The 23,883-nt window shown below is 46.1% G+C and overlaps 1 protein-coding gene across 3 annotated transcripts in view; it reads left to right on the forward strand.

Moving 5' to 3' along the window:
* Rhbdl3 (rhomboid like 3) overlaps positions 1-23,883 on the forward strand; it is a 51,016-nt gene extending 27,133 nt beyond the window's left edge. For all 3 annotated transcript variants that reach the window (XM_048366500.1, XM_048366501.1, XM_048366502.1), the window contains 4 exons: positions 304-416; positions 7,170-7,270; positions 16,985-17,045; positions 21,586-23,883. In XM_048366500.1, the coding sequence (XP_048222457.1) occupies positions 304-416; positions 7,170-7,270; positions 16,985-17,045; positions 21,586-21,857 (547 nt within the window). In that variant the 3' untranslated portion in view covers positions 21,858-23,883. The remainder of the gene's footprint in view (positions 1-303; positions 417-7,169; positions 7,271-16,984; positions 17,046-21,585) is intronic.

Genomic DNA, 23,883 nt, shown 5'->3' on the forward strand with positions numbered 1-23,883 from the left:
GCCCCTCTCTGAGCCTTGGCTTCTTGCATGTGAACCCCATAATAATGCTACATTTTCTTGACTGTGTTTAGTCTTGCTCACCGCGGCAGACACATACTTCTAGTTTCCACCCGGGCCCTGTTTGTGTGTCCTAGCTGGAACACTTGGGAAGCTGTTTCCAAAGTAGTCTGGCTGCATTGTCTTTCTCCCCTACAGACTATGAGCTCCTCAGAGGTAGAGACAAGAGTCTTGTTCACTCCTGAATCCTCGGCCTCTCTTCACATGGTGTCTGTTGAGTGAAGTAATAAGTATGATCTTTTACAGGGTAGAACACTTGGGACTCAATGTTGTGCTGCAGCTGCTAGTGGGAGTGCCCCTGGAGATGGTACATGGAGCCACCCGCATCGGGCTTGTCTATGTGGCCGGCGTTGTGGCAGGTAGGCAGGTGGGCACTGTGTCCAAGGGATAAACTTTCTCAGGATGGGTTGAGGGAGAGCCTGTAGGTGGGACAAACCCTAGGCTTCCAGGTCACACATGGAATTCTCATTGCCAAAGTTCTAGGCAAATCTCCCACCTCCCAGGAGCCCAGACAGAAAGATGGGTGAGACTAAGCGGGGCAGAGTACAGGATTTGGAACAGGCAGACTGACAGTGTCCATTAACCTCTCTCTTGGTCCTATCATGGTTGAAGAAGGGTCTCTGTAGGGATGTAGAAGTCTGGAGAGAGCCTTGTGGGTGGGAAAATGGTGCTGTTTAAATTGTGCAGGGTGGTGACAGGTGCTGGTGGCTCACGCCTGTAATCCTAGCTGCCCAGGAGGCTGAGATCTGAGTATCACAGTCCAAAGCCAGCCTGGCAGGAAAAATCCATGGAACTCTTTTTTTTTTTTTTTTTTTTTTTTTGGCCAGTCCTGGGCCTTGGACTCAGGGCCTGAGCCCCGTCCCTGGCTTCTTCCCGCTCAAGGCTAGCACTCTGCCACCTGAGCCACAGCGTCCCTTCTCGCCGTTTTCCATATATGTGGTGCTGGGGAATCGAACCGAGAGCCTCATGTGTAGGAGGCAAGCACTCTTGCCACTAGGCCATATTCCCAGCCCTCCATGGAACTCTTATCTCCAATTAACTATCAGAAAAACTGGATGTGGCATCTGGAGAAGTTGGGGGTGGAGGGTGTCAGCCTGACACCTGGCACAGATGTGGTTGTGGCAGGTGATCTTCACCTTTAAGCAGTTTCTTCCCAGAGTAAGGAATGGAGAAATGAGTTGGGGGGGTGGGGGGCAGAGCTGATTTCTGCAGAAAAAAGTCTTATCGGCCCAGCTTCTGAGCCCCAGGGATCCTCCCTTGTTAGGTTTCCAACTTTACTGCTTTTTTTTCTTTCTTAAAAAAATTTTTATAAGGTTTGCCACCTCAGCTCTTTAGCTTGACAGCTGTACCCAAGAGAGTTTTGTGGTATGTTTAAGTGAGATCTTAATCCTTTCTAAGTGGCATTAAAGTTATCATCAGAGATCTGGGCAGTTTTGGCCTTAAAAATCCCAGCCAGGCAGGGCCCCTTGGTAATCACTGAAGTGGTCTCAGAAATGTGAAAGGGAAGTTCCCACCCTGCCCCTGTGACACTGGTCTGCTAGTTGGAGAACCATTGACCTAGAAGATGCTCTTATCTGTTACTTCTATCTGTGACACCAGTTTAGACCTTAGACAGTGCCCTCATAACCCTTTCCCAGAATCTCAAGTCTGTTGTGTCCTTAAGAAAGGTCTAAGGAGCCTGGAACTGATAGTTCACGATTATAATGCTAGCTACTCAGGAGGCTGAGATTTAAGGATTAAGGTTCAAAGACAGCTCAGGAAAGTCGTGAAACTCTCTTATCTCCAACTAACTACAAAAAAACCCAAAAACCCAAAGTGGAGCTATGGCTCAAGTGGTAACCACTCCTGAGTGGTAACAGGCCCTGAGTTCAAGCCCCAGGACAGGCACAAAAAACTAAAGAAGGGGGCTGGGAATGTGGCTTAGTGGTAGAGTGCTTGTCTGGCATGCATGAAGCCCTGAGTTCGATTCCTCAGCACCACATACACAGAAAAATCCAGAAGTGGTGCTGTGGCTCAAGTAGTAGAGGGTTAGCCTTGAGCAAAAAGAAGCCAGGGACAGTGCCCAGGCCCTGAGTCCAAGCCCCGGGACTGGCAAAAAAACAAAGAAGGTCTGGGATGATGATGATGAAAGGGTGACATGATCAAGATGCACTGTGCTCATAAACAGACATGTTGAGTTGAAATCCTTTTGTACAACTACTTAATGATAATATAATAATAATAATATAATAATAATAATAAGGCTAGGGATGTGCTTAAGTGGTAGAATGCTTATTTAGCAAGTACCAAGCTCCTAGTTCAGTCCAGGAACTGAGGGGGGGGGGGAGGGAGGGAGAAGGAGTGACGGAGAAAGATGAGGGAAGGAGGGGAGGGAACAGTACCTTTTTGTACCCCGTTTTCTCAGCCTCCCACACACCCCTGGGTCCTGACATCTAGGGATTTATAGCTTCATTTTCTATACCTCGACACTCAAGAGTCCCAGATGTTAAATGGTGGGGAACAGGGAAGATGCTCGTAACACTTGCAGTTAGTAGTCAATTAGATGGGGGTGCCAATAACCTAGAAGACAGAAATAAGATTCAGAATGACTCAGACTTCACTCTGAACAGATGACACAGTAGAGAGACGGCAGGTAGCACTCCAGTGATGTCAGTAGAGAGTGGGAAGTACAGACACAAGCAGGACTCATCACCTAAATGGGAGGATGTGGGGCTGCAGCATTGAACCAAGGGCAAGCCTTTGCTGCCTCAGTCATTGATTCAGGCCAGAGGGCATTCTGGTCACCACATATCATGCTGTTGACCTCCAGGATTGAGTCAGTTGATCTGGATATATGCGAGAGAGACCTTGTACAGCTGTAACTAACCTCCACAGCCATCCCATGTGGCAAGTAGTGCTATTTTCTACTTGGTACAAATAACAGAACCCAAGACTTAAGGAGTTGGGAATGTAGTTTAGTGGTAGAGCGTATGTTTAATACTGCCCTTAAGTTTAATATGTGGAAGGCTCTGGGTTCAATCCCCAACACCCACACATGTGCACACATAAGCAGAGCCTGAAGCCAAGGCTTAGAGGAACAACTCACTTGAGAAAAAGACACAGCTCAGATGTGATGGGTTTGGGCTTACACTCACACTGTCCCCAAAAGCTGTTGTATACACATTACCATAGAGTGAAGAGGGCCAAGAGGTAGGCTTTTATCTTTGTGCTTTTATTTATTATCATAAACAAAGGGTGATATGGTAGGTGTTGAGCCTACTTCTAATTCCTGCTTAATGAAAGTATTACCAATCCAAAGCCATCACATTTTATAACAAAAATGGCTCACTCTTACTGTGTATATACAGTTTCCACAAGTGTGATACAGGGCTCCTGGATGTTGTACATCACAACAGTTCTATGATGTGGGTGCTATCACCCCCATTTTACAGGCAATTCAGAGATGTGATATGCTTAGCCAGTAACCAGTTGAATTGGGGTGAGCTTTGTGTTTTTAATCCATGCTTAGGCCAGTAGGCAACTCAATCATGACAGCTAACAATGTAACTACTTTAAAAGCCAGTATCTTTTCTTTGTGTTTTATCTTCAAAGTGTTGGATAAGGAGGTTTCAATTTAACATTTCAGTGTATAATGCATCCTGATCATTCACTCCTTCCATCCTCCTTTCCTATCTCCATCCTTTTTTTTTTTTTTTTGCTAGTCCTGGGGCTTGGGACTCAGGGCCTGAGCCATATCCCTGAGCTTCCCTCAAGGCTAGCACTCTACCACCTGAGCCACAGCACCACTTCTGGCCTTTTCTGTTTATGTAATGCTGAGGAATCAAACCCAGGGCTTCATGCATTGTACTCTACTGCTAAGCACTCTACTGCTAAGTTACGTTTCCAGTCCTCCTATCCCCATTCTTCTCAAGTTTCCATTTTCATCTAAGTACATTCGGTATTATGACTATATAAGCCCATCATTCCTCTCTTCACTAGCTTGGCCCCATCTCCTTAGTTCCTGTACCTCCAGTGAAAATGTGTTTTAGCTTTCTGGTACTTATTTTGTTAAACTGTCTGTTGATTGCTCAAAGGGGTTACAGCATGGAATCTCTTGTGTATATTGTACTCTGGTCAATAAAACTATTGTCTTAAGTACATCACCAATCTTTTATTTTTTTCTTTTTTGTCTGACCAGGACTCAAACTCAGTATCAGATGCTTTTGCTCATTGGCTGGTGCTCTATCACCTAAGCCATGCCTCCAACCCGTTTTTCCTTATAGATTATATAGATTAAAGCCATATGTGCATTCCCAAAGCCTGGAATCTCTTAGGTAATAAGTATTGGTAGAGTATATGAAAAACACATGAATAAAGGTTACATTGCTTCAATAGAGTTGCTCTGCCAATTTCTAATTGGATTTTTGCTACTAGCTAAGGAAGATGTTGGGAGAATCACCTGTCTTATGCCTTAAAACTTTGCAAGTTAAAACTACCAAAAGCTGTGCTTCATGGCAAGGTCCCCAATTCATGAGTGCTGGCATGGCCCCAGAGCATGCTTTGAAAACTTTGTAGCCCTGATTAGAACCAGCCCCTTGGTCCATCACTGTGCAGTAGTAAGGTTTGCTCTCCCCACAACCTCTGTGGAATATGGAACTGTCATTCCCGAGGTTCCTCACTTGTGAGGTGATCTTGCTTGGCCCGCACATGCACATCAGGTCAAGCCTTGGGATAACCTTTGGTACTCTATTTATATGCACATATCCCCTTGTTTGTGCTTGGCCCATCCAGTCCTTTCATCCCCCAGCTCATTTGCAGGAAACATAGGGAAGCCTGGTTGCTGCCTTCAGGAATCTAGAACCAGGATCTGAGCCTCAGCCCTTGAGTCATAGGCCAAGCCTGGGATCATTGAATTCCGCTGGAAGAGCGGAAGAGATCCTCTCTACTGGATGGCAAGATTTACTCCCCCTTCTCCCCTCCTACTTTCAAGTAGAACCATACTCTGCTCTGCTCTGTTCTGTAGGTAGAGGGCTTCAGTAAAGTTCCCTTTGGAAAGGAGGTTTTACTGTTCAAAATTTGGAAAACTTTAGACTTAATTTTGTAGATGTGAAAACTTGAACCCTGAAGAATCCAGGGGCAATGCCCAAGGTCATACAACTGTCCAGCCACATATACACCCCACTCTATATGCCTACTGGACCAGAGCTGGCCCCTGCCCTAGGAATCAAGACTCTAAATCATGAATAGGGTGAAGGAAAGGTCAGTGTTGTGCAAGTTGACCCTGCCAGGGACCCTGCCCTGCCTGCAGCCTGCCTGTAGCCTGTCCTGGTAGATGATGCTCGAGCTGGAAGAGGGAGCTGCTTTGCCAGGGAGGCTGGGCCTTCTTCTGTCCAAATGGTAATTAATGAGGAGCGGCTTGGGCAACCAGCCCTGCACAGCCCTGCAATGCAGCCTTCTCAGACAGCCTGCCAGGAAAGCGTGGGAATCCTTTGTCATGCAGATTCCTGCCTATGGATGTGCCACCCTGGGAGTTTTTTCTTTCTCTTATATATGGCTGACCCTGTGGCTGGGTCATTAAAAAAAAAAAAAAAAGAGAGAGAAAGAAAAAGGAAGGAAGGAAGAAAAGAAAGTTATCTGACAATAGATCAATACCTAATTAAAGCCAAGATAAAGGCGTGAAAGGGATAAAGAAAGAGTTATAGTTGCCCTGGGAGGGGAGAAGAACTTTGGGAGTCCTCAGTTCATGACAGTTTGGGGTTTTCTTCTGAGAAATTGACACTAAGAATTTGTAGTGGGGAATCTCTTCCATAAAAGTGCTCACAAGGGGTTAGGGTGAGGCAGATGGGCAGTGACATGCTGATATTCTGTAGGGGGACCTCTCCATGTCCAGATCTAGATGGTCCTAGGGTGTGAATCCCTCACCCCTGAGCCTGCAGAAATCAAATCTCTGTCTGTTTCCAATAGCTAATTGGCTCCGGAGCCTGCAGGCATTTTCCAGTGGTGGTTTCTGCTCACTCACCCAGGCCAGCCACTGCTTACCCTCTTTTGCCCTGGGCTCTACCTCCCAGTTATTTTTAGTCTTCTGTGTCTTGCCCTGGAAGCCAAAGCATTGATCACACTTAAATGAGACCAGAACAATAAATTTCCCATCTCCTCTCTGCCCAGCTTTCCTTCCAGAGCAAGTTTGTCATCCCCTAGGCCAAAAGCCATAGACCTCCCTTTCCCCCACAGTATGACATCATCTCTATCTTCCTAAGGACTTTTCAAGGACATTTTTGCATCAGAAAAGTCCCCACTTGGGATCTTATTGGTCTTTTGGGCTTTCTCAACTAGAGGGAGATTGGGAGTGATGCTGCTTTCTAGATACAGCTAAGTAAAGGGGACAGTGCCTTGAAGGTTTTGATCAGTAACACACATTTTGGATTGAGATGTAGCTCAGTAATTGAGCACTGGCCTAGCACTGGCCTAGCATTTTTGAGGCCCTGGGTTCTATCCTCAGCACTGAAAACAACAACAAAAGAAGAGGATAGGTTTTGTATCAGGCAGAGTAGACTCAAGTCTTGCTTCCAGCACTTCCAGGAGACTTGGCTCAGAGCCTTCTCTTTTCTCTGCCTTGAGGGTGGAAGGGAGGAATGGACGTAAAATGCTTCTATGCACTGCCTGTGTGCAGCTAGTTCTTTCCTCTTTCTGCCACTTTTTGTTGTTGTTGTTGTTGTTGTTGTTTTTGTTTCTACTTCAGAACCGTACACCAGCACAATGTCAGGTAGAAGTTTGGAATGAGAGGCAGGTTATCTAGGTTATAATTCAGGACCCACTCTGAGCAAATCACATATCTTCTTTTTCTTCCTCCTTCCTTCTTCTTTTTGAGACAGGGCTTGAACCCAGGCTGGCCTTGAACTCATGATCCTCTTGGCTTACTTTTTCCTTCTTTGAATCTTGTGTTCCCATGAGTAAAGTGTGAAGGTTGAATGAGGTGCAATTTTCTACCATAAACTGATTCTTCAAGAAATCTGTAGGAGGCTCCAAGGCAGCTTTGATATCAAAGGAGGAAGACATGGAGGCTTTTGCTGTGTAGGGTTCCCAGGTACAGCCGAGCCTCACATTCTTGACAATTCTCCATCTTTCTATACTAGGGTCTCTGGCCGTGTCTGTGGCTGACATGACTGCCCCTGTTGTGGGCTCCTCTGGAGGGGTGTATGCTCTCGTCTCTGCCCATCTGGCCAACATTGTCATGGTGAGTTATTCCTGTTCCCTTCAGCTCTTCCTTGCTTCTCCTCTGCCTTTGCTGGACCTGACTATTACAATACTAGAGATCACCCAGCCTAGGCAAGTGCTTGGTTACAAGGTTTACATGTATTCCTTCCCCTCTGCAGGTCTATTTTAACTGGGGCCCTCTTGTACCTGTTCATATATTCTCTAATCACGACATAGCCTATGAATGTATGTCTCTTGCTTCTACTTATTTCCTACTTGGTGATTTTAGAATGTGTTAACATTTAGTCATCAAGGGCTGGGAATATGGCCTAGTGGTAAAGTGCCCGCCTCATATACATGAAGCCCTGGGTTTGATTCCTCAGCACCACATATATAGAAAAAAAGAAAAAAGAAAAAAAGCCAGAAGTGGCACTGTGGCTCAAGAGGTAGAGTGCTAGCCTTGAGCAAAAAGAAGCCAGGGACAGTGCTTAGGCCTAGTCCATGCCCCAGGAGTGGCAACAAAAACAAAAAAAAAAACAAACCCAAAATAAACATTTAGTCACTAGAAGCAGGCCACAAGAAAACTGGGTAAGCATGTGGCCCTGGGTTCAAATACTAGTACTGATAAAAAAAAAAAAAATTGGCCTCTGGTATGCATGACCATTGAAATTTCTTGTTTTCCATAGACTGTTAAGTAAGAAGATCTTAGAGATGATCTCTCTCAAATTCTCAAGTAGAAAAAAGAGGCTTTGAGGAGTTAGGTGATTCCCCAAAGTCACATGGAAGTTATATAATCAGGACTTCAGTCCACATGTGCTGACAGCTATCCAAGTACAGTTCCTATGTGCTAGCCCCTCACAATGGCAGGGTACAGTGATGAGCAGTGGCAGGGGCATGGTCTATAGAGCCTACTTCCTAAAGGGTGACCTTATGCAAGTTACTGTTTTGTGCGTCTGTTTCTAAATGTATAAAAAGGAATGATATGTAGTAAGTGAGAGAAAATGAACATAACTGCTTAACCATGGAGGGAAGGAAAGAAAAAAAGGAAAGAAGGGAGGGAGGGAGGGAGGGAGGGAGGGAGGAAGGAAGGAAGGAAGGAAGGAAGGAAGGAAGGAAGGAAGGAAGGAAAGAATGCTTCTGCCATCCCTCTCCTCCATCATGTCTATCCCCACAGGCCTTGTAGCACTGGTTATAGCAGTGTTTAGAGACAGGGTCTCCTGTATAGTCCTCTTGCTGCATCCTCCTGAGTACTGGTATTTTCGTGAGCAGTTCAGTTCTCACTGGCAACTTCCAATGAGCGCTTAGACAGCAACTGTGGGTACAGTTTGCAAGTGTGAATGTGAGGGGGGAGTGTTGTTCGTCCATGTGTATTTACACACATACAAGTTCAGTTTGCTGAAAGCCCGCGAGCCCAGCCTGCCTCGCATGGCCCTTTTAAATGGGTCATTCTGTATCAGTGCCACATCTTTCCCCAGACACAGCTTTTCCTCTGAATTCCTCCTCCTCCATTCCCCCTCCCCCTGCCCCAATTCCTCTCTGTAGGAAAGGAAGTACTGACCTCCTCCCTCCCGTTCCTCCAAGATGTGGATGCCGATGGGTGTGGGGGAACACATGCCAAGGATCAAGAACATGGAAAGGAAGAAACAGAAGTTCAGAAAGATGCCCTATTCCCACCCTCCCTGTCTCAAGGGAAATAGCCTCAGTGCCCCAAAGGTTCTTCTTGGGCAGATAGTCTAAGGCTGAGGAGCAGGACACAGGGCTGTGGGGAGGTATGGAAGCAGTTTTGTTCCAGTTCATACTTTGGTCTGGCAAGTAGCCCATGACCTGTGGCTGTGGTGATGAGTGGTCCTTACAAGTCCTTCCCGGTCTCAGTGCCTTCCCAGAAGCAAGCTGCATTCCCTGCCAGCTGGGAGCTAGGCAGTCCTGAGTGTGTAACCTATGAGGCAGCCTTCTCTAAAACTATGTGTGGTGCTTTCTGATGGTAAAAAAAAAAAAGCCTCATTTTCTCATTAGCAAAGTCAGTGTCCCTTTGTCAAGGGGCCAGCTTCACCCAAATGACCTCATTGAATTGCTGGGCAATTCAGAGATGTATTGGATTGACCATATGAAACCGACATTTCTATAGCCTAGTAATATTTTGTGTGTATGCAGGTATGGAGGCTTAAACTCAGGGCCTGGGCACTGTCCTTTAGCTTTTTCATCCAAGACTGGTACTCTACCACTTGAGCCACATCTCCATTTCCAGCTTTTGGGTGGTTAATTGGAGATAAGAATTTCACATAGTTTGGGCTGGGAATATGGCCTAGTGGTAGAGTGCTTGCTTTGTATACATGAAGCCCTAGGTTTGATTCCTCAGCACCACACATATAGAAAAAGCTGGAAGTGGCACTGTAGCTCAAGTGGTAGAGTGCTAGCCTTGAGCAAAAAGAAGCCAGGGATAGTGCTCAGGCCCTGAGTTCAAGCCTCAAGACTGTCCAAAAAAAAAAAAAAGAATTTCACATAGTTTTTCTATTCTGGCAGCTTTTAACCTCAGTCCTCAGATCTCAGCCTCCTGAGTAGCTAGGATTATAGGCATGAGCCATTGACACCCAGTTCCCAGAAACATATGGATCACTCTAAAATACTAATGTCTTTAATTCCAGAATTAAGATTTAGAATGTGTTATGTTTGTACATAATACAGCACCTTATCAGAGCAGGATATGAATTAGATATTCAGAGGAACTAGATTTGTAAACTCAGTCACCATCTTAATAATTGGGTGGGTTACATACAATTATGGGGCCCAGTTGCTCTTGTCTATAATCCATCTTCACAAGGTAGTTGTTAAGATGTGGTATAGTGGACTTGAAATGCTACCCCTATGGCAAATCATCATACAAATATGTACCCCTTGGTACACATATATATGTGTTTATGTGTTTTTATGTAGAATTGTTTTAGCTATAAATTCTGCCTGATATCTATACTGAAAAAAAATGTGTTCTTTAGATTTCAAAAACAAAAGTGGTTAGTATTTCTGTTCTCAGAACTGTTTAAATGAGAGATTATGCTATTCTAGATGAACAGATGTCTTGCTGGATATGGTAGTGTATACCTGTAATTCTACTACTCAGGAGACTGAGCAGGGGAATTGTAAGTTTAATGCCAAGCTTGACCTTGTCTCAAAAAGCAGCCAGCCCCTGGTGGATCATGCCTATAATCCTAACTACTCAGGAGGCTGAGATCTGAGGATTTACATTTGAAGCCAGAAGGGGCAGACAAAAACCAAGAGACGTTTATCTCCAATAAACCACTGAAAACCGGAAGTGGAGCTGTGGCTCAAGATGTGGAGCACTAGCCTTGATTGAAAAAGGTCAGATATGGCACCCAGGCCCAGGATTAGCACATACACAAAAGAAAATACGAACAAACAAGCAAATAGAAAACCAGGTAGAGTGGCTCTCACTTTATAGTCTTGGCTATTTTGGAAGGCAGAGATTGGGGAGGATCAAACTTCCAGGCCTGGGCAAAAAGTTTCCAAGCCCCCTTGTCAACCAATAAAAGTTGGATGTGGTGGACAACACCTGTCATCCAGCCAGACAGGAAGTGTAAGTAGTATTGTGGGCTAGTCCTGTCTGTGCATAAACATGACACCATACTTGAAAAATAACTAAAGTAAACCGGCTTGGGAGCATAACCCAAGTACAGCCAAAAAAGATTGTTAGACATGGTGGGTGGTACATATCGTAATCCTCAGATACTCTAGAGGCAGAGGTAGGAAGATCATGGTTCAAGGCCAGCCCTGACAAAAATAACTTGATATACTATCTGAACATTAAACTGAAGAGCAAAAGGACAGAGAGCATGACTCAGGTTGTTGAGAACATGCCTAACAAGTATGAAGTCCTGAGTTCAAAGTCCTCAGTTCAAAGGCTCAATATGGGGGTAGAGGGGGACTTTTATGTCTTTTTCCTGTCTGGGCTGGCTTTGAACTCTTATCAGATCTCAGCTTCTTGAGTAGCTAGGATTACAGCTTGAGACACCAGCACCCAGCAAAAACATGTCTTATTTTGTTCTTTAAAAAAAAAAAAGTTTCAAAAGCTTACAGTTTACATCAAAGCATTAAGGCTAGCCAAATATCTGGGTTGCGAAAAAGACCTGCAATCAAGATTTCTTATTTTAAACACTGAAAATATAATGATCCACTTAATTGAATAATTTATTAATTGCCTTCTACTGGCATCCATACACCAGAGTTCCATTTTAAAATATGCAGAATATTTACTTATGCTTTGCTTTGTGTATTAGTTTCTTAAAATATTTGAGATCTGAATTTTTGCAAATTGCTGCATATTGTCAAAGCATAAGGAAAGACAGTTATTTTAAAAGATACTGAAGATCTCTTACAAGGTTTATGTAATTAGATGAAACCAGAGACCTCTCATAAGGTTTATATAATTAGATGAAAATCTTTTTGTAGGATAATCACTCCTGATTTACCTAGGTCATGATTTCATATTTCCTGTGTTGGATTTTTTTGAGTTTCTTAGCAAGAAATGGTTTCTACCAGGGGTATATCATGATGTATTAGAATGAAAAAACACCTTGCCTCCTGCCTCTTATCTCTCTGCGTCTGTCTCTTATTTTCTTCCTTTTCCTCTATTACTTTCTCTCTCTCTCTCTCTCTCATTTTCTCTGTCTGCCTCTCTCTGTTTCTCTCTGCAACTCCCACCTTCCCTCTTTCTAGTAGCCTCACATATATGCTAGGCAAACACTGTACTATTGAGCTCCTAACTGATCTGCTTAGCAGGATTCCAGGTAACTGGTTACCAACTTGTTTGCTGTGGCTGAGTTATTGTCTCACCCTTCAAGGCTCTGGGAAAGAGTAAAATTAAAGGACTTGAAAAAGGTCTGCATTTCCTTGGGGCCCGTAGGTTTCCACATTTATAGCAGCAGCAGTGCTGGCTGTGTGAGATTTTTTTCTTCTTCTCTCTTGATGCTTCCCTGCTTTGATTTTATTGGAGGAAATGATGGTCCAGGGGAAATAAGGCAGCTAGTGGGAAGGGATGACTTTCTAGTTTAACCCTTCATCGGCTGGGAGGCTGTCAGTATATTCAGTCAGCTCTGGGGGAAGCTCTGAAGGGTGATGGAGAAAGTCAGGCTCACTATGACCTTGAACCCACTTTCCTGGAGCCTCTGCTGCTTCTTCCCTGAGGTGTGGGGTAGAGGGTGTGGAACTAGATCTGCCTGGTATGTTTTGGTGCTTCTGGCAGAGGACCAGCTAGCTCATTTGTAAACTCATGAAGCTGTCCAGGGAGCTTTGATAAAATGGGAGCTCCTTGACTTTGTCATTTCGATTCCAAAAAAGGATTTTTTTTGAGACGGGGTCTCATGGGTAGGCTGACTGGAAGTGGCCCAGGCTAGCCTCAGACTCATGATCTTCCTGCCCCTGCCTCCTGAGTGTTGCTGTTACTAGCATGCACCACCACTCACTCCTGGCTGTAGATTCCAATTTTTTTTTTTAAAAAAAGGCATTCTATAGAGTGAACCCAGCATCTTTGCTCCTGGTATAGATAGTACTATTAAACACTTATAGGACTGATATTCCAGGATCTGGTGCTTTATACATATTAATATTCATTTCATCTTCAGAAGCACCTGATAAGGTATAGGTGACTGACCTAAGTACTATTATCTCAAATACTCGGATGAGGACACTAGAGGAAATATAACTCTGAGCCATCCCACTGACGGCTGTGCCAAGCCAAAACTATGAATGGGGCTTCTTAAGATTGTTCCCAGATCCATCTTAAAATCTCTGCACAGAGGCAAGAGGACCCCAACTAAGGAGTAGCAGCTGAGTCATTCTTACGTACCTTGCTTAACTGTGACTCAGGATACAGTGCTCAGGACATAGTAGGTGATTCTGCTTTCACCTGACGTATTTGCAGAGTTTGTAAGAAATATATGAAGTGGTATAAAAAGTGGTATCGAAGAAGTGATATTTCAGGAGGAGGGGGGAAGAGGGGAATGAGGGAAGAGGTAACAAACAGTACAAGAAATGTACCCAAGGCCTAACGTATGAAACTGTAACCTCTCTGTGCATCAATTTGACAATAAAATAATTTTTTTCTAAAAAAAGAAGTGATATTATGCTGGGTGCAATAGCTCATGCCTGTAACCCTAGCTACTTAGTAGGCTAAGATCTAAGAATCACAGTTCAAAGACAACCCCGGGCAGAAAAGTCCTGTAAGATTCTTTTTTTTTTTTTTTTGGCTAGTCCTGGGCCTTGGACTCAGGGCCTAAGCACTGTCCCTGGCTTCTTCCCGCTCAAGGCTAGCACTCTGCCACTTGAGCCACAGCGCCGCTTCTGGCCGTTTTCTGTATATGTGGTGCTGGGGAATCGAACCTAGGGCCTCGGGTATACCGAGGCAGGCACTCTTGCCACTAGGCTATATCCCCAGCCCCTGTGAGATTCTTATCTTCAATTAACCACTGAAAAATTGCAAGTGGAGCTGTGGCTCAAATGGTAGAGCACTAGCCTTGAGCACAAAAAGGCTTAGGGACAGTATCTGGGCCCTGAGTTCAAGCCCCAAAGCCAATGGAGGGAAAAAAAAAAAAAAAGAAGTGGTATTGGAGTTGGGTGCTGATGACTCACACCTATAATCCCAGCTGCTCAGTAGGCTGAGATCTAAGGATCACAATTCAAAGCCAGCCTGGACAGGGAAGTCCATGAGATTGTTATCTCCAGCTAACCACCAGAAAACTGGAAATGGTGCTGTGACTCAAAGTGGTAGAGTGCTAGCCTTGAGCCCAAAAGCTCAGTGACAAGGCCAAGGCCCAGAGTTAAGCCTCACGACTGATGGAAAAAAAGTTAGTATCGCTTATGGTTGTAATTAAGTGTACATAACATAAAATTTACCATCTTAAGCTGGGTAAAGTAGCTTACTCTTGTAATCCAGCTACTCTGCAGGTGGAGATTGGCAGTACTGTGGCAAGACTCCTCTCCCGGTGAACAAGTCTGAAGTGGTAGTGTACATCTGTCATCTCAGCTACTTGGGAGGCTATATAGGTAGAAGGATTAAAGTCTGAGGCCAGCGCAGGCAAAAACATAGACCCTCCCTACCTGAGAAATAGTTAAAGCTAAAAAGGGTTGGGGGAGTGGTTTAAGAGGTAGGTAGTATGCCTATTTAGCAAGCATCAGGCCCTTAGCTCAAACTTGAATACCGCTCCCCTAAAGAAAAGTGCCTTACCTGGGCATCAGTGGCTAATACTTGTAATCCTAGGTACGAATGAGGCTGAGATCTGATGACTGCAGGTCAAAGCCAGGCCAGGCATGAAAATCCTTGAAACTCTTACCTCCAATTAAACACTCAAAAAGCCAGAAGTGGGTCAGTGGCTCAAATGGTAGAGAGCCAGCCTTGAGCCTGAATTCATGTCCCAAGGACACACACACATACACACACACACACACACACACACACACACACACTACCCTACCTATGTTTCACACCTGTAATCCTAGCTAATCAAGAAGCTGAGAACTCAGGATTCTAATTCAAAGTCAACCCAAGCAGGACAGTCCAGGAAACTCTTAACTCTAATTACTGAAAAGTAGAAAATGGAGCTCAAGTGATATAGACTGTCAGCCTTGATAAAATAAAAAAAAAAAAAGCTCAGGGACTGTTTTGTTTCTGCAATGCTGGGATCAAACCAGGGCATGCATCCTAGGCAAGTGACTCTCCAAAGCTCTTCATCCTCCCAGACTGAAATTCTGTACCTATTAATGCTAATTCCCCATATCCTCCTCCTCTAACCCCTAACAACTACCATTCTACTCTCTTTTTTTCTTCTTTTTTTGTGTCAGTCCTGGGGCTTCAACTGAAGGCCACTGTCCTTGGGCTTTTTTGCTCAAGGCTGGCGCACCCTACCACTTGAGCCACAGCTCCACTTTGCTGGCTTTTTGAGTGTTTAATTAGAGATAAGTCATGGATTTTACTGCCCAGGCTGGATTTGAACCTCCATCTTCTTTTATCTCAGCTTCCTGTGTAGCTCCAATAACAGGCTTAAGCCACTGAAGTCCAGCCACCATTCTACTGTCTTTCTCCCCTCCGCTTCTCTCCCTTCTCTTCCCTTCCCTCCTTTCCTTGTTCCAGCTACACAGAGGCTGAGGCAAGAAGTTTAAACTTAAGCTTTAACAACACAAGGGAGATACCGTCTCAAATAAAGAAAGAAAAAAGACCCTGGGAGCACAAGTAGGCTCAGCTGGAAGAAAATATCAGGAAGAACTTTCCAGTCAAGAGAATCCTTCCTTCACAGGGGCTGGAAGGGGCATCTTGCAGGCCACTTGGAGAGAAGTATGTATCCCTTTTGGGAAGAAGTGGATCTTCAGGGATCCCCCAAGTTAGGTTCTTCTAGCACCCTTCTGTCTGGTTGCTGGATCCAGGGGAGGCATCGGATCGGCTCCATTTCCCTCCCAGTCTCTTGGCAAGGTTCCCCTGTGGACAGACACCAGCCAGGACAGCATTATCCTGCCATCTGCTTCCTAACTCCCAACATGTCCGCAAGCAAAGACTAAACTGCATGTTATCCACCTTACCTTTTGTGAAGAGGGGCTTGTTGGTCATTGTAGAATGAGGGAAGAAGAGGAAGTGGGCAGGAGGGATTCCTCCTTGTTTGTAACTTCCCAGGCCCTGCTTGCTCCGTTGATACCTCTGTAACCGGCAGGATTGAAGTCACCTTGGCCTCTGTGAAGTTTTATGTGTATTGCTGCAACCTCAAAAGAGAGTGAACTGTATCCTGGAGCAGGGCCAGGGGCAGCCAGCGAGGGCAGATTGGGTGGGTGGGAAGAAACAGTTGTCCTTGGGCTATGCCTAGTCATTTACTGATGTGTACCAGGAAGGTCCAAGGCTCTTATCTGAGTGTGTTCCTGCATCTGTATAAGTGGAATAGTGGTTTGGGGCTTGAACTCAGGGCCTGGGTGCTGTCCCTAAGCCTTTGTGCTCAAGTCTAACTCTCTCCTACTTGAGTCAAAGTTCTACTTCTCATGGATTTTTCTGCCCAGGCTGGCTTTGAACCATGGTCCTTAGATCTCAGCTTCCTGAATAGTTAGGATTACAGGTACCCAGAATGGAATATTATTTTGAATATACCACAAGGGTGCTCCTCAAAGGAGTCCTGGGGTGGAATCTTTTGTGAAGTAAAGAATCCTTTTGTAAGGTGAATAATTGTACTCTTGTTTATCTGCTTTCAGAGTTCAGAGTTTGCTATCAGATCTCAGCCTCCTGAGTAGCTAGGATTACAGGTCAGGTGTGAGGCACTGTTGAGCAGCTGGATTTTGAGAGGGGGGAGGGGTGTGTGTGTGTGTGTGTGTGTGTGTGTGTGTGTGTGTGTGTGTGTGTGTTTTAAATCATTCTAATGGTTCTCATTTGACTTTGCTTAATGTGCTATTCTGTTTTCACCTGGAGAACACAGCAGTTAATGAAACCTTCAGGTATTATCTGTTCAGAGAAGAAGACAGACATTCTCTCATCTCCTTAGATCTAGACTGTCTGACACCGTTAGTGCAGCTCAAGGGCTTTCATGACTGGGCTAAACTTAACATGGCCTCAGATCTCAGTCATGCTTTGAGTCATGTCCACTTCCTAAGCCCTGGCTCCCTCATTCAGGACCTCATGGATGCGATTTCTTTCAATGTCAGGTGTTGGTAAGCAGGACACAGCTGCGGAGGAGTAGCCTGATGTAACTAACAGTCTTCTCTTCTGTTTCTCTAGAACTGGTCGGGCATGAAGTGCCAATTCAAGCTGCTTCGGATGGCCGTGGCCTTGATCTGTAGTAAGTACTAAGGCAGCAGGCTGGGAGAAAGCCTGGCTCTGGATCCTAGGGGTACAGAGATGCCACTGCACTTGCCTTTCAGGGGCTTGTGGCCAAGAAAAGGCAATGAGGCATGTTAGTGATGGGCAGTAAGGAGGGGCGCTGTGGGAAAAGCCATCCCTCCACACTGCTGCCTTCCTAATCTTGTTATGGGCACTAACTGTGCATTTACCAGCACCCACATCAAGAAAAACAACTTTATGACTTTTGAGGTCATAGAGGTGTTCCTTTGAGATTCTCTGTTGGAGGCCAGTAGTCTCTTTGGAATATATGCATATTTGTGGACGTGTGTGTATATATATATATGTATATATATACATATATATATATATACCTGCATGCACACATTAAAACTTGCAGTTTTGCCATGTGCTTATGGCCCACACCTGTAATCCTAGCTACTCAGGAGGCTGAGATCTGGATAATCACAGTTCAGAGCTAGCTGACCAGCAAACCCCTGGATATTCCATCTCCAATTCACCAGCAAAATGCCAGCTTGGAGATGTAGCTCAAGGGTTAGGGTGCCAGTTGAGCAAGAGTGAGTCCCTCAGGCTAAATCCTGGTAAGGAGGAAAAAAATAGAGTTTTAGCAGGTTTACAAATTCTAATCCATGAATCCTACAAACAGGCTATGAAGGACAGATTGGATGGAGAAGTTTGTCTACAGAGATTGAATGTTAAAGACAACCAGATGTTTAGTAGGCAGATGAGTTGTAAAAGGCATGTTGGGTAAAGGTGCAGCAGGAGTAAAGGTATATGTGTGTGAGGGGGGATGGCCAGCAAGAGGACTAATAAAACTGACACGTGGACTATGTATAGCTGTAATGGGAGATAAGCAGCATAGTATATACCTGCAATCTCAGCTACTTGGGAGACAAGGCAGGAGGGTTGAGTTTGAGTTTGAGCTTGAGTTCAGCCTGGGCTAAATTAGTTAGCAAGATCCTATCTAAAAAATAAATGATATCCAGGTGGCGTGCCAATGGCTTATGCCTATGATGGTAGCTAGTTAAGAAACTGAGATCTAGAGGATTATAGTCCAATAAAAAGCAGGACTGGAGGTGTGAGGGGCAGAGATGCGACTAGAGGCCACAGGGCTCATTCTTTTTTTTTTTTTTTTTTTTGGCCAGTCCTGGGCCTTGGACTCAGGGCCTGAGCACTGTCCCTGGCTTCTTCCCGCTCAAGGCTAGCACTCCGCCACTTGAGCCACAGCGCCGCTTCTGGCCGTTTTCTGTATATGTGGTGCTGGGGAATCGAACCTAGGGCCTCGTGTATCCGAGGCAGGCACTCGTGCCACTAGGCTATATCCCCAGCCCCACAGGGCTCATTCTTGAAAGAGAGAAATCTGACAGAGCAGCAGAGGTAGGAAAAGAAGAGAGAACACATCCTCTCCTTTATGAATTAGGGTATCATTAGCTTAATTCACAAGAAGGGAAGTAAGGGTCAAAGAGTTAAATTCCTTGTTGAAGGCTATCCAGTTAAAACGGGGGAAAAAAAGTTAGAATTTAGAACCAGCCTGGGTAAGCTACTTCCAGTGTGAATAAGAGGAAGACTGGCAGTTGGAGGTCCAGTTCTGAGAGGGATCTACTTTTACCTCAACATTCCTTGCCTCTCAGCCCATTGCTTTCAGAAAAACTAATGAGCTCTGTGGGATCCACTGTGGAGCCCTCTGGATATTTCTCTTTTTGCAGAGAGGCATTCCCAGCCTTAAAACCCAGGGGCTCTTGAGCCAGGGCACCAGGGGCAGGGAGGGGCAGAGGAGGAGACAGGAGTGAGCAGAGCTTCCCTGTCTGTCTGTGCAGACTCTGCTTTTATTTTTTATTTTATTTTGTTTGGTTGTGGGGAATAAACTCTGGGCCTGGGCACTGTCCCTGAGTTCTTCAGCTCAAGGCTAGCATTCTACCACTTGAGCCACAATTCCCCTTCTGGTTTTCTGGTGGTTAATTGGAGACAAGAGTCTCACAGACTTTCTGCCTGAGCTGGCTTTGAACCTTAAACCTCAGATCCCAGCCTCCTGAGTAGCTAGGATTATAGATGTGAGTCACCAACACCCAGCTCAGACTCTGCTTTTTATCTGCTTTCCAGGAAGGAAGAAGTATTTATTTTAAAAAATCATGACTTATTAAGAAAATCTAACTCTTAAGTATCATAAAGACTAAAATACTGGTTTGGTGTTGGGAGCCATTATCTTTTACACTTCCTTTATTGACCCTGGACCTGCTGAGCAGTGGTTGGAAGGCTACACACGAAATCTAGACTGGGGTTGGAGAACTGCTTTTTCACTGTTTGTCGGCCATCCTGCAGTTGAAGGGGAGAAGTGGAAGCTACCTTGCTGCCCCAAGGAAAATAAGGTCCCTGGGAATTTTGGCCTCCTGGTGAGGTTAGTGTGGAGAAGCCCTGGTGAATTAAGCCCTCAAAGGGCTTTATTGCAATCTAGCAAATATTTTTTGGTTTCCTCCTCTGTGAGAGAGAGGTAAGAATATCCACTGTCAGTGCTCCCTAAAGAATGGGGAGTGAGGGCTGGGAAAATGGCCTAGTGGCAAGAGTGCTTGCCTTGTATACATGAAGCCCTAGGTTCGATTCCTCAGCACCACATATATAGAAAAGGCCAGAAGTGGTGCTGTGGCTCAAGTGGCAGAGTGCTAACCTTGAGCAAAAAGAAGCCAGGGACATTGCCCAGGCCCTGAGTTCAAGGCCCAGGACTGGCAAAAAAACAAAATAGGAAAAAAAAAAAGAATGGGAAGTGAACACTCATTCTCTCAAGGAACCCCACTCATCCTTATTTTGTTGGCAGACCCTAAGACTTCACAGAAGGCCTTGAGGTGTGGCTCAGTAGATTCTGAGTTCAAACCCTAGTTCCAAGAAAAGAAAAAAAGAAGAAAATAATTTCTGGGTGCTGGTGACTCATGCCTGTAATCCTAGCTACTCAGGAAAGTGAGATCTGAAGATCATGGTTCAGTGCCAGCCTGGGCAGAAAAGCTTATGAGACTATATCTATACTTAACTAGTAAAAATGCATGCTAGAGGCATGGCTCAAGTAGTAGAGCTCCAGCCAATCAGGTTAGCTGAGTGAGATTGAAAGCATGAGGCCCTGAGTTCAAGCCCCCTTGTTTTGACACACCAACAGACCAAAAGAGTTGATGGCATCTTAAAAGTTGAATAAAGGAGGGCTGGGGATATAGCCTAGTGGCAAGAGTGCTTGCCTCACTGACATGAAGCCCTGGGTTCGATTCCCCAGCACCACATATACAGAAAATGGCCAGAAGTGGCGCTGTGACACAAGTGGCAGAGTGCTATCCTTGAGCAAAAAGAAGCCAGGGGGGCTGGGGATATGGCCTAGTGGCAAGAGAGCTTGCCTCATATACATGGAGCCCTGGGTTCAATTCCCCAGCACCACATATATAGAAAACAACCAGAAGTGGTGCTGTGACTCAAGTGGCAGAGTGCTAGCCTTGAGAAAAAAGAAGCCAGGGACAGTGCTCAGGCCCTGAGTTCAAGGCCCAGGACTGGCCAAAAAAAAAAAGAAGAAGAAGCCAGGGACAGTGCTCAGGCCCTGAGTCCAAGGCCCAGGACTGGCAAAAAAAAAAAAAAAGTTGAATAAGGGAGAAAGTCCCTAAATTTGTTGGGCTGAGGGTAGAGTTAGGATCCTTGGTTTTTATTGACCCTTGGCCCCCTCCACCCCTTCCTCCCAACCACAGAAGCACTGCTTCTCAGGGGTTCTGAGGGGTTGAGATAATGTATGGGAACAATTCATGGACTACGTGTGTTGAGCAGTTGTGAATAAATTTTGTCTAATGCAGCCTGTCATACTGCGGCTGAGACTTTATATCAATGGACAGGTAAGGAAACTGAGTTCCCAGGATTCATCTTGACTATAGAGATACAGATGGCTTTGGGCAGAGCTGTGCCCTCTGTTGAGAATGCTCTTCTCCCCAAGCTCTGGTGGCTCACGCCTGCAATCCTAGCTACTCAGGAGGCTGAGATCTGAGGATTATAGTTTGAAGCCAGCCCATGAGACTCTTATCTCCAGTTAACCACCACAAAACTGGAAGTGGTGCTGTGGCTCAAGGTGAACAAAAAAACCTCAGGGACAGCACCCAGGCCCTGAATTCAAGCCCTGTGACCAACAAATGTGTGTGGGGGGGTGCCTTTCTCAAGGTTTTCTCCTGATAAACTCAAATGTTACCTCTTGAGTGAGGGGGATGGAGTTGTTCTACGTTGCCCTAGGAAGAATCCCCCTCTTCATACCAGCATTGATTTTACAGTACCTGTCTCCTGTGTATCTGTATCTCCTAATGAAATTGTCTCACTAGGTCACCATTTGCTGGTTTAATACCTGCTCTAGAATGTCTGTGTCTTTGAGTGCAATGCCTCTAGTACATACATGGCTCTTAGCCTTATGACAATGAATGAATTTGGGGGTGATGGGGTGGCCAGAGTTTGGGCCTCTCCCAGCCCCTGCCTCAAGCCTTCCTGTGATGTCTCTACACTTCCTCTCCTTGCAGTGAGTATGGAGTTCGGGCGGGCTGTGTGGCTCCGCTTCCACCCATCGGCTTATCCCCCATGCCCTCACCCTAGCTTTGTAGCACACTTGGGTGGCGTGGCTGTGGGCATCACCCTGGGCGTGGTGGTCCTGAGGAACTATGAGCAGAGGCTGCAGGACCAGTCGCTGTGGTGGATTTTTGTGGCCATGTACGCCATCTTTGTGCTGTTCGCTGTCTTCTGGAACATCTTTGCCTACACCCTGCTGGATTTGAAGCTGCCACCGCCCCCCTAAGGGGCCAGAGGACTGGGGTGAGTGGGGGAGGCAGCCTCTGGAAGGGAACTCATGCATCTGTGTCTCATCACCAGCTCAGCGAGGCCAGGGAGAAAGAAAGCACGAAGACTCTGAGCTGCTGTGATATGTGTGTCCATACTGGACAGACACTGGAGTCTTTCACCTGAAAGGCATTGGTAGAGGAGCCTAGGTATGGGTGTTGTCAATATTTTCTTAGGCGCTTCTGACATCAGGCCAGTGTGAAGGCTTGGGGGTAAGGTGGAGTAGCCAAACCCCAGGCTGGGTTCCATGTTTGCTTCCATGGGCTCCTTTTCCCTCCTCTTCCACATTCAGAGACCCTCAAAGACATGGGGAAGCCCTGAGAGTCACCACAGCTCTTCCTCAGCCCAGGGATAACAGCAGGCCAGGCGGTGTTCCCTCCGCAGCCTGGGGTTTGGAGGAGTCTAGGATATGAAGGAGGCCTGCCTGGTAGAGGATATTCTGGCTTTGACCTTGAAACCAGGGTTCCCTCCTGGGCCTGCCAGTGAGTGCTGGAACATGATCTCCAGGACCTGTGCTGGACGCAACAGAGGGACACTGAAGGCCAGTATGGCCCATGAAAGGGCCCAGTCTGGTGGGAGTAACCTTCAAGTTCCCTCTGGGGAAAGCTCAGAGCCAGCTTTTCAACTTCTCCCTCCTTGCCATCCGAAGTGCTGGCCTCTCACACCAGTGCCCAACATCTGTGCCCTGCGTAGACTTCAGGGTCTTTCTTTCCCTTCCACTGCCTGACTACTTGGTGCCTCTCCTTTGGGTATGGAGTTTGTGTGTGAGTGTGCCTTTGTGTGTGTGCGCGCGCCCGTCTGTGGAGTGGCAAATACAATGTGAGGCAAGTTGGAGCCTACACTAGAAGTGCATGGGGAGACAGTGGGAGCACCCGGAGCATCGTATAAGAGGAGAGAAGGCACTGGGAAGGTTGAGCCATGGTGTGGGGGGAATGCTAAATGCCTTGGATTTTAGCACAGCTTGCCCTCTTGTTTCCCCTCTCCTGTCCCTTCTAGACACTTCCCTGAGCATGATGAGTGCAAGAAAACTGTCCTTGATAAAGGGAGATATTGGACTCTACCAGGGGCTCTTAGACTGCCAGGAGGAAACTCTCAGCTGTTTCGATCTGAGATGGTCTCCATGCCCAAAAATGTCCTGTTCTGCCTCTCACAGAAGGGACTTTTTGGGGTGGTGCCAGAGGGGCTGGGACAGGACTACCAAGGCCATGTGTCTGTATAATGATGCTGTAAAAGAAATTAACTGATGTAAGAAACTGCTCTGGAGAATCGTTGGGCTTTGGATGATTATCCAAGGTGAGAGCAGCTCATAAGAGTTAGGTGCGTAGAGGTAAGTCTACCCTTGCCCTCATGTCACAGGCAGGAAAGTTAGGGAATGACTTGGTCCATATTCCAGCAATCCCAGCACCAGGGTAGGAGTTTGGAGGGGAAGCCCTGCCTCCCAGCAGGGTCCCCAGCTGCCTCTGCCTACATAAGAAGAGAAGGGATGCTCTGACTAGCACTAGGAGAAGCTACTGCAAAGCCCAGAGTGACTGCCAGTGACAAACTATATCATTCCCTTAAAAACTTCCTTGGTGACTCTCAGCCTCGACAAAGAACTGCTGGGCTAGGAGGTGAGGAACAGAGTTCATGCCGGAGCCAGTGCAGGGATGTGGGAGCTGCCTTCTACCAGCACTACTCCCAGCAGAGCCCTTCCTGTGGTAAGATCTGGAGTCAGCCAGGCCAGGCATTGGAGAACTGGGGCCACAGTAGCCTTCTGGCCTGGAGATTGCGTGGGTATGGAAAGGATCTTTCTACCCAGGGGCATGCCCACTCACCACAGTGTCTTCCAACCCCTCCCTGACCTTTGCCCAGAACTAGGTTGTCCTGCTCCCCGCATAAGGGTCCTGCTACACTGGAACCAATACCACGCTGAGGCCTATCCATGTTTGGCTGAGCTGCGTCAGGCTGGAGACCTCTGTGCCTTGCTTGCAACTATCAGCCTGGAA

This window comes from Perognathus longimembris, chromosome 17, assembly GCF_023159225.1.
Source record: "Perognathus longimembris pacificus isolate PPM17 chromosome 17, ASM2315922v1, whole genome shotgun sequence".
In the NCBI taxonomy this organism is placed as follows: domain Eukaryota; kingdom Metazoa; phylum Chordata; class Mammalia; order Rodentia; family Heteromyidae; genus Perognathus; species Perognathus longimembris.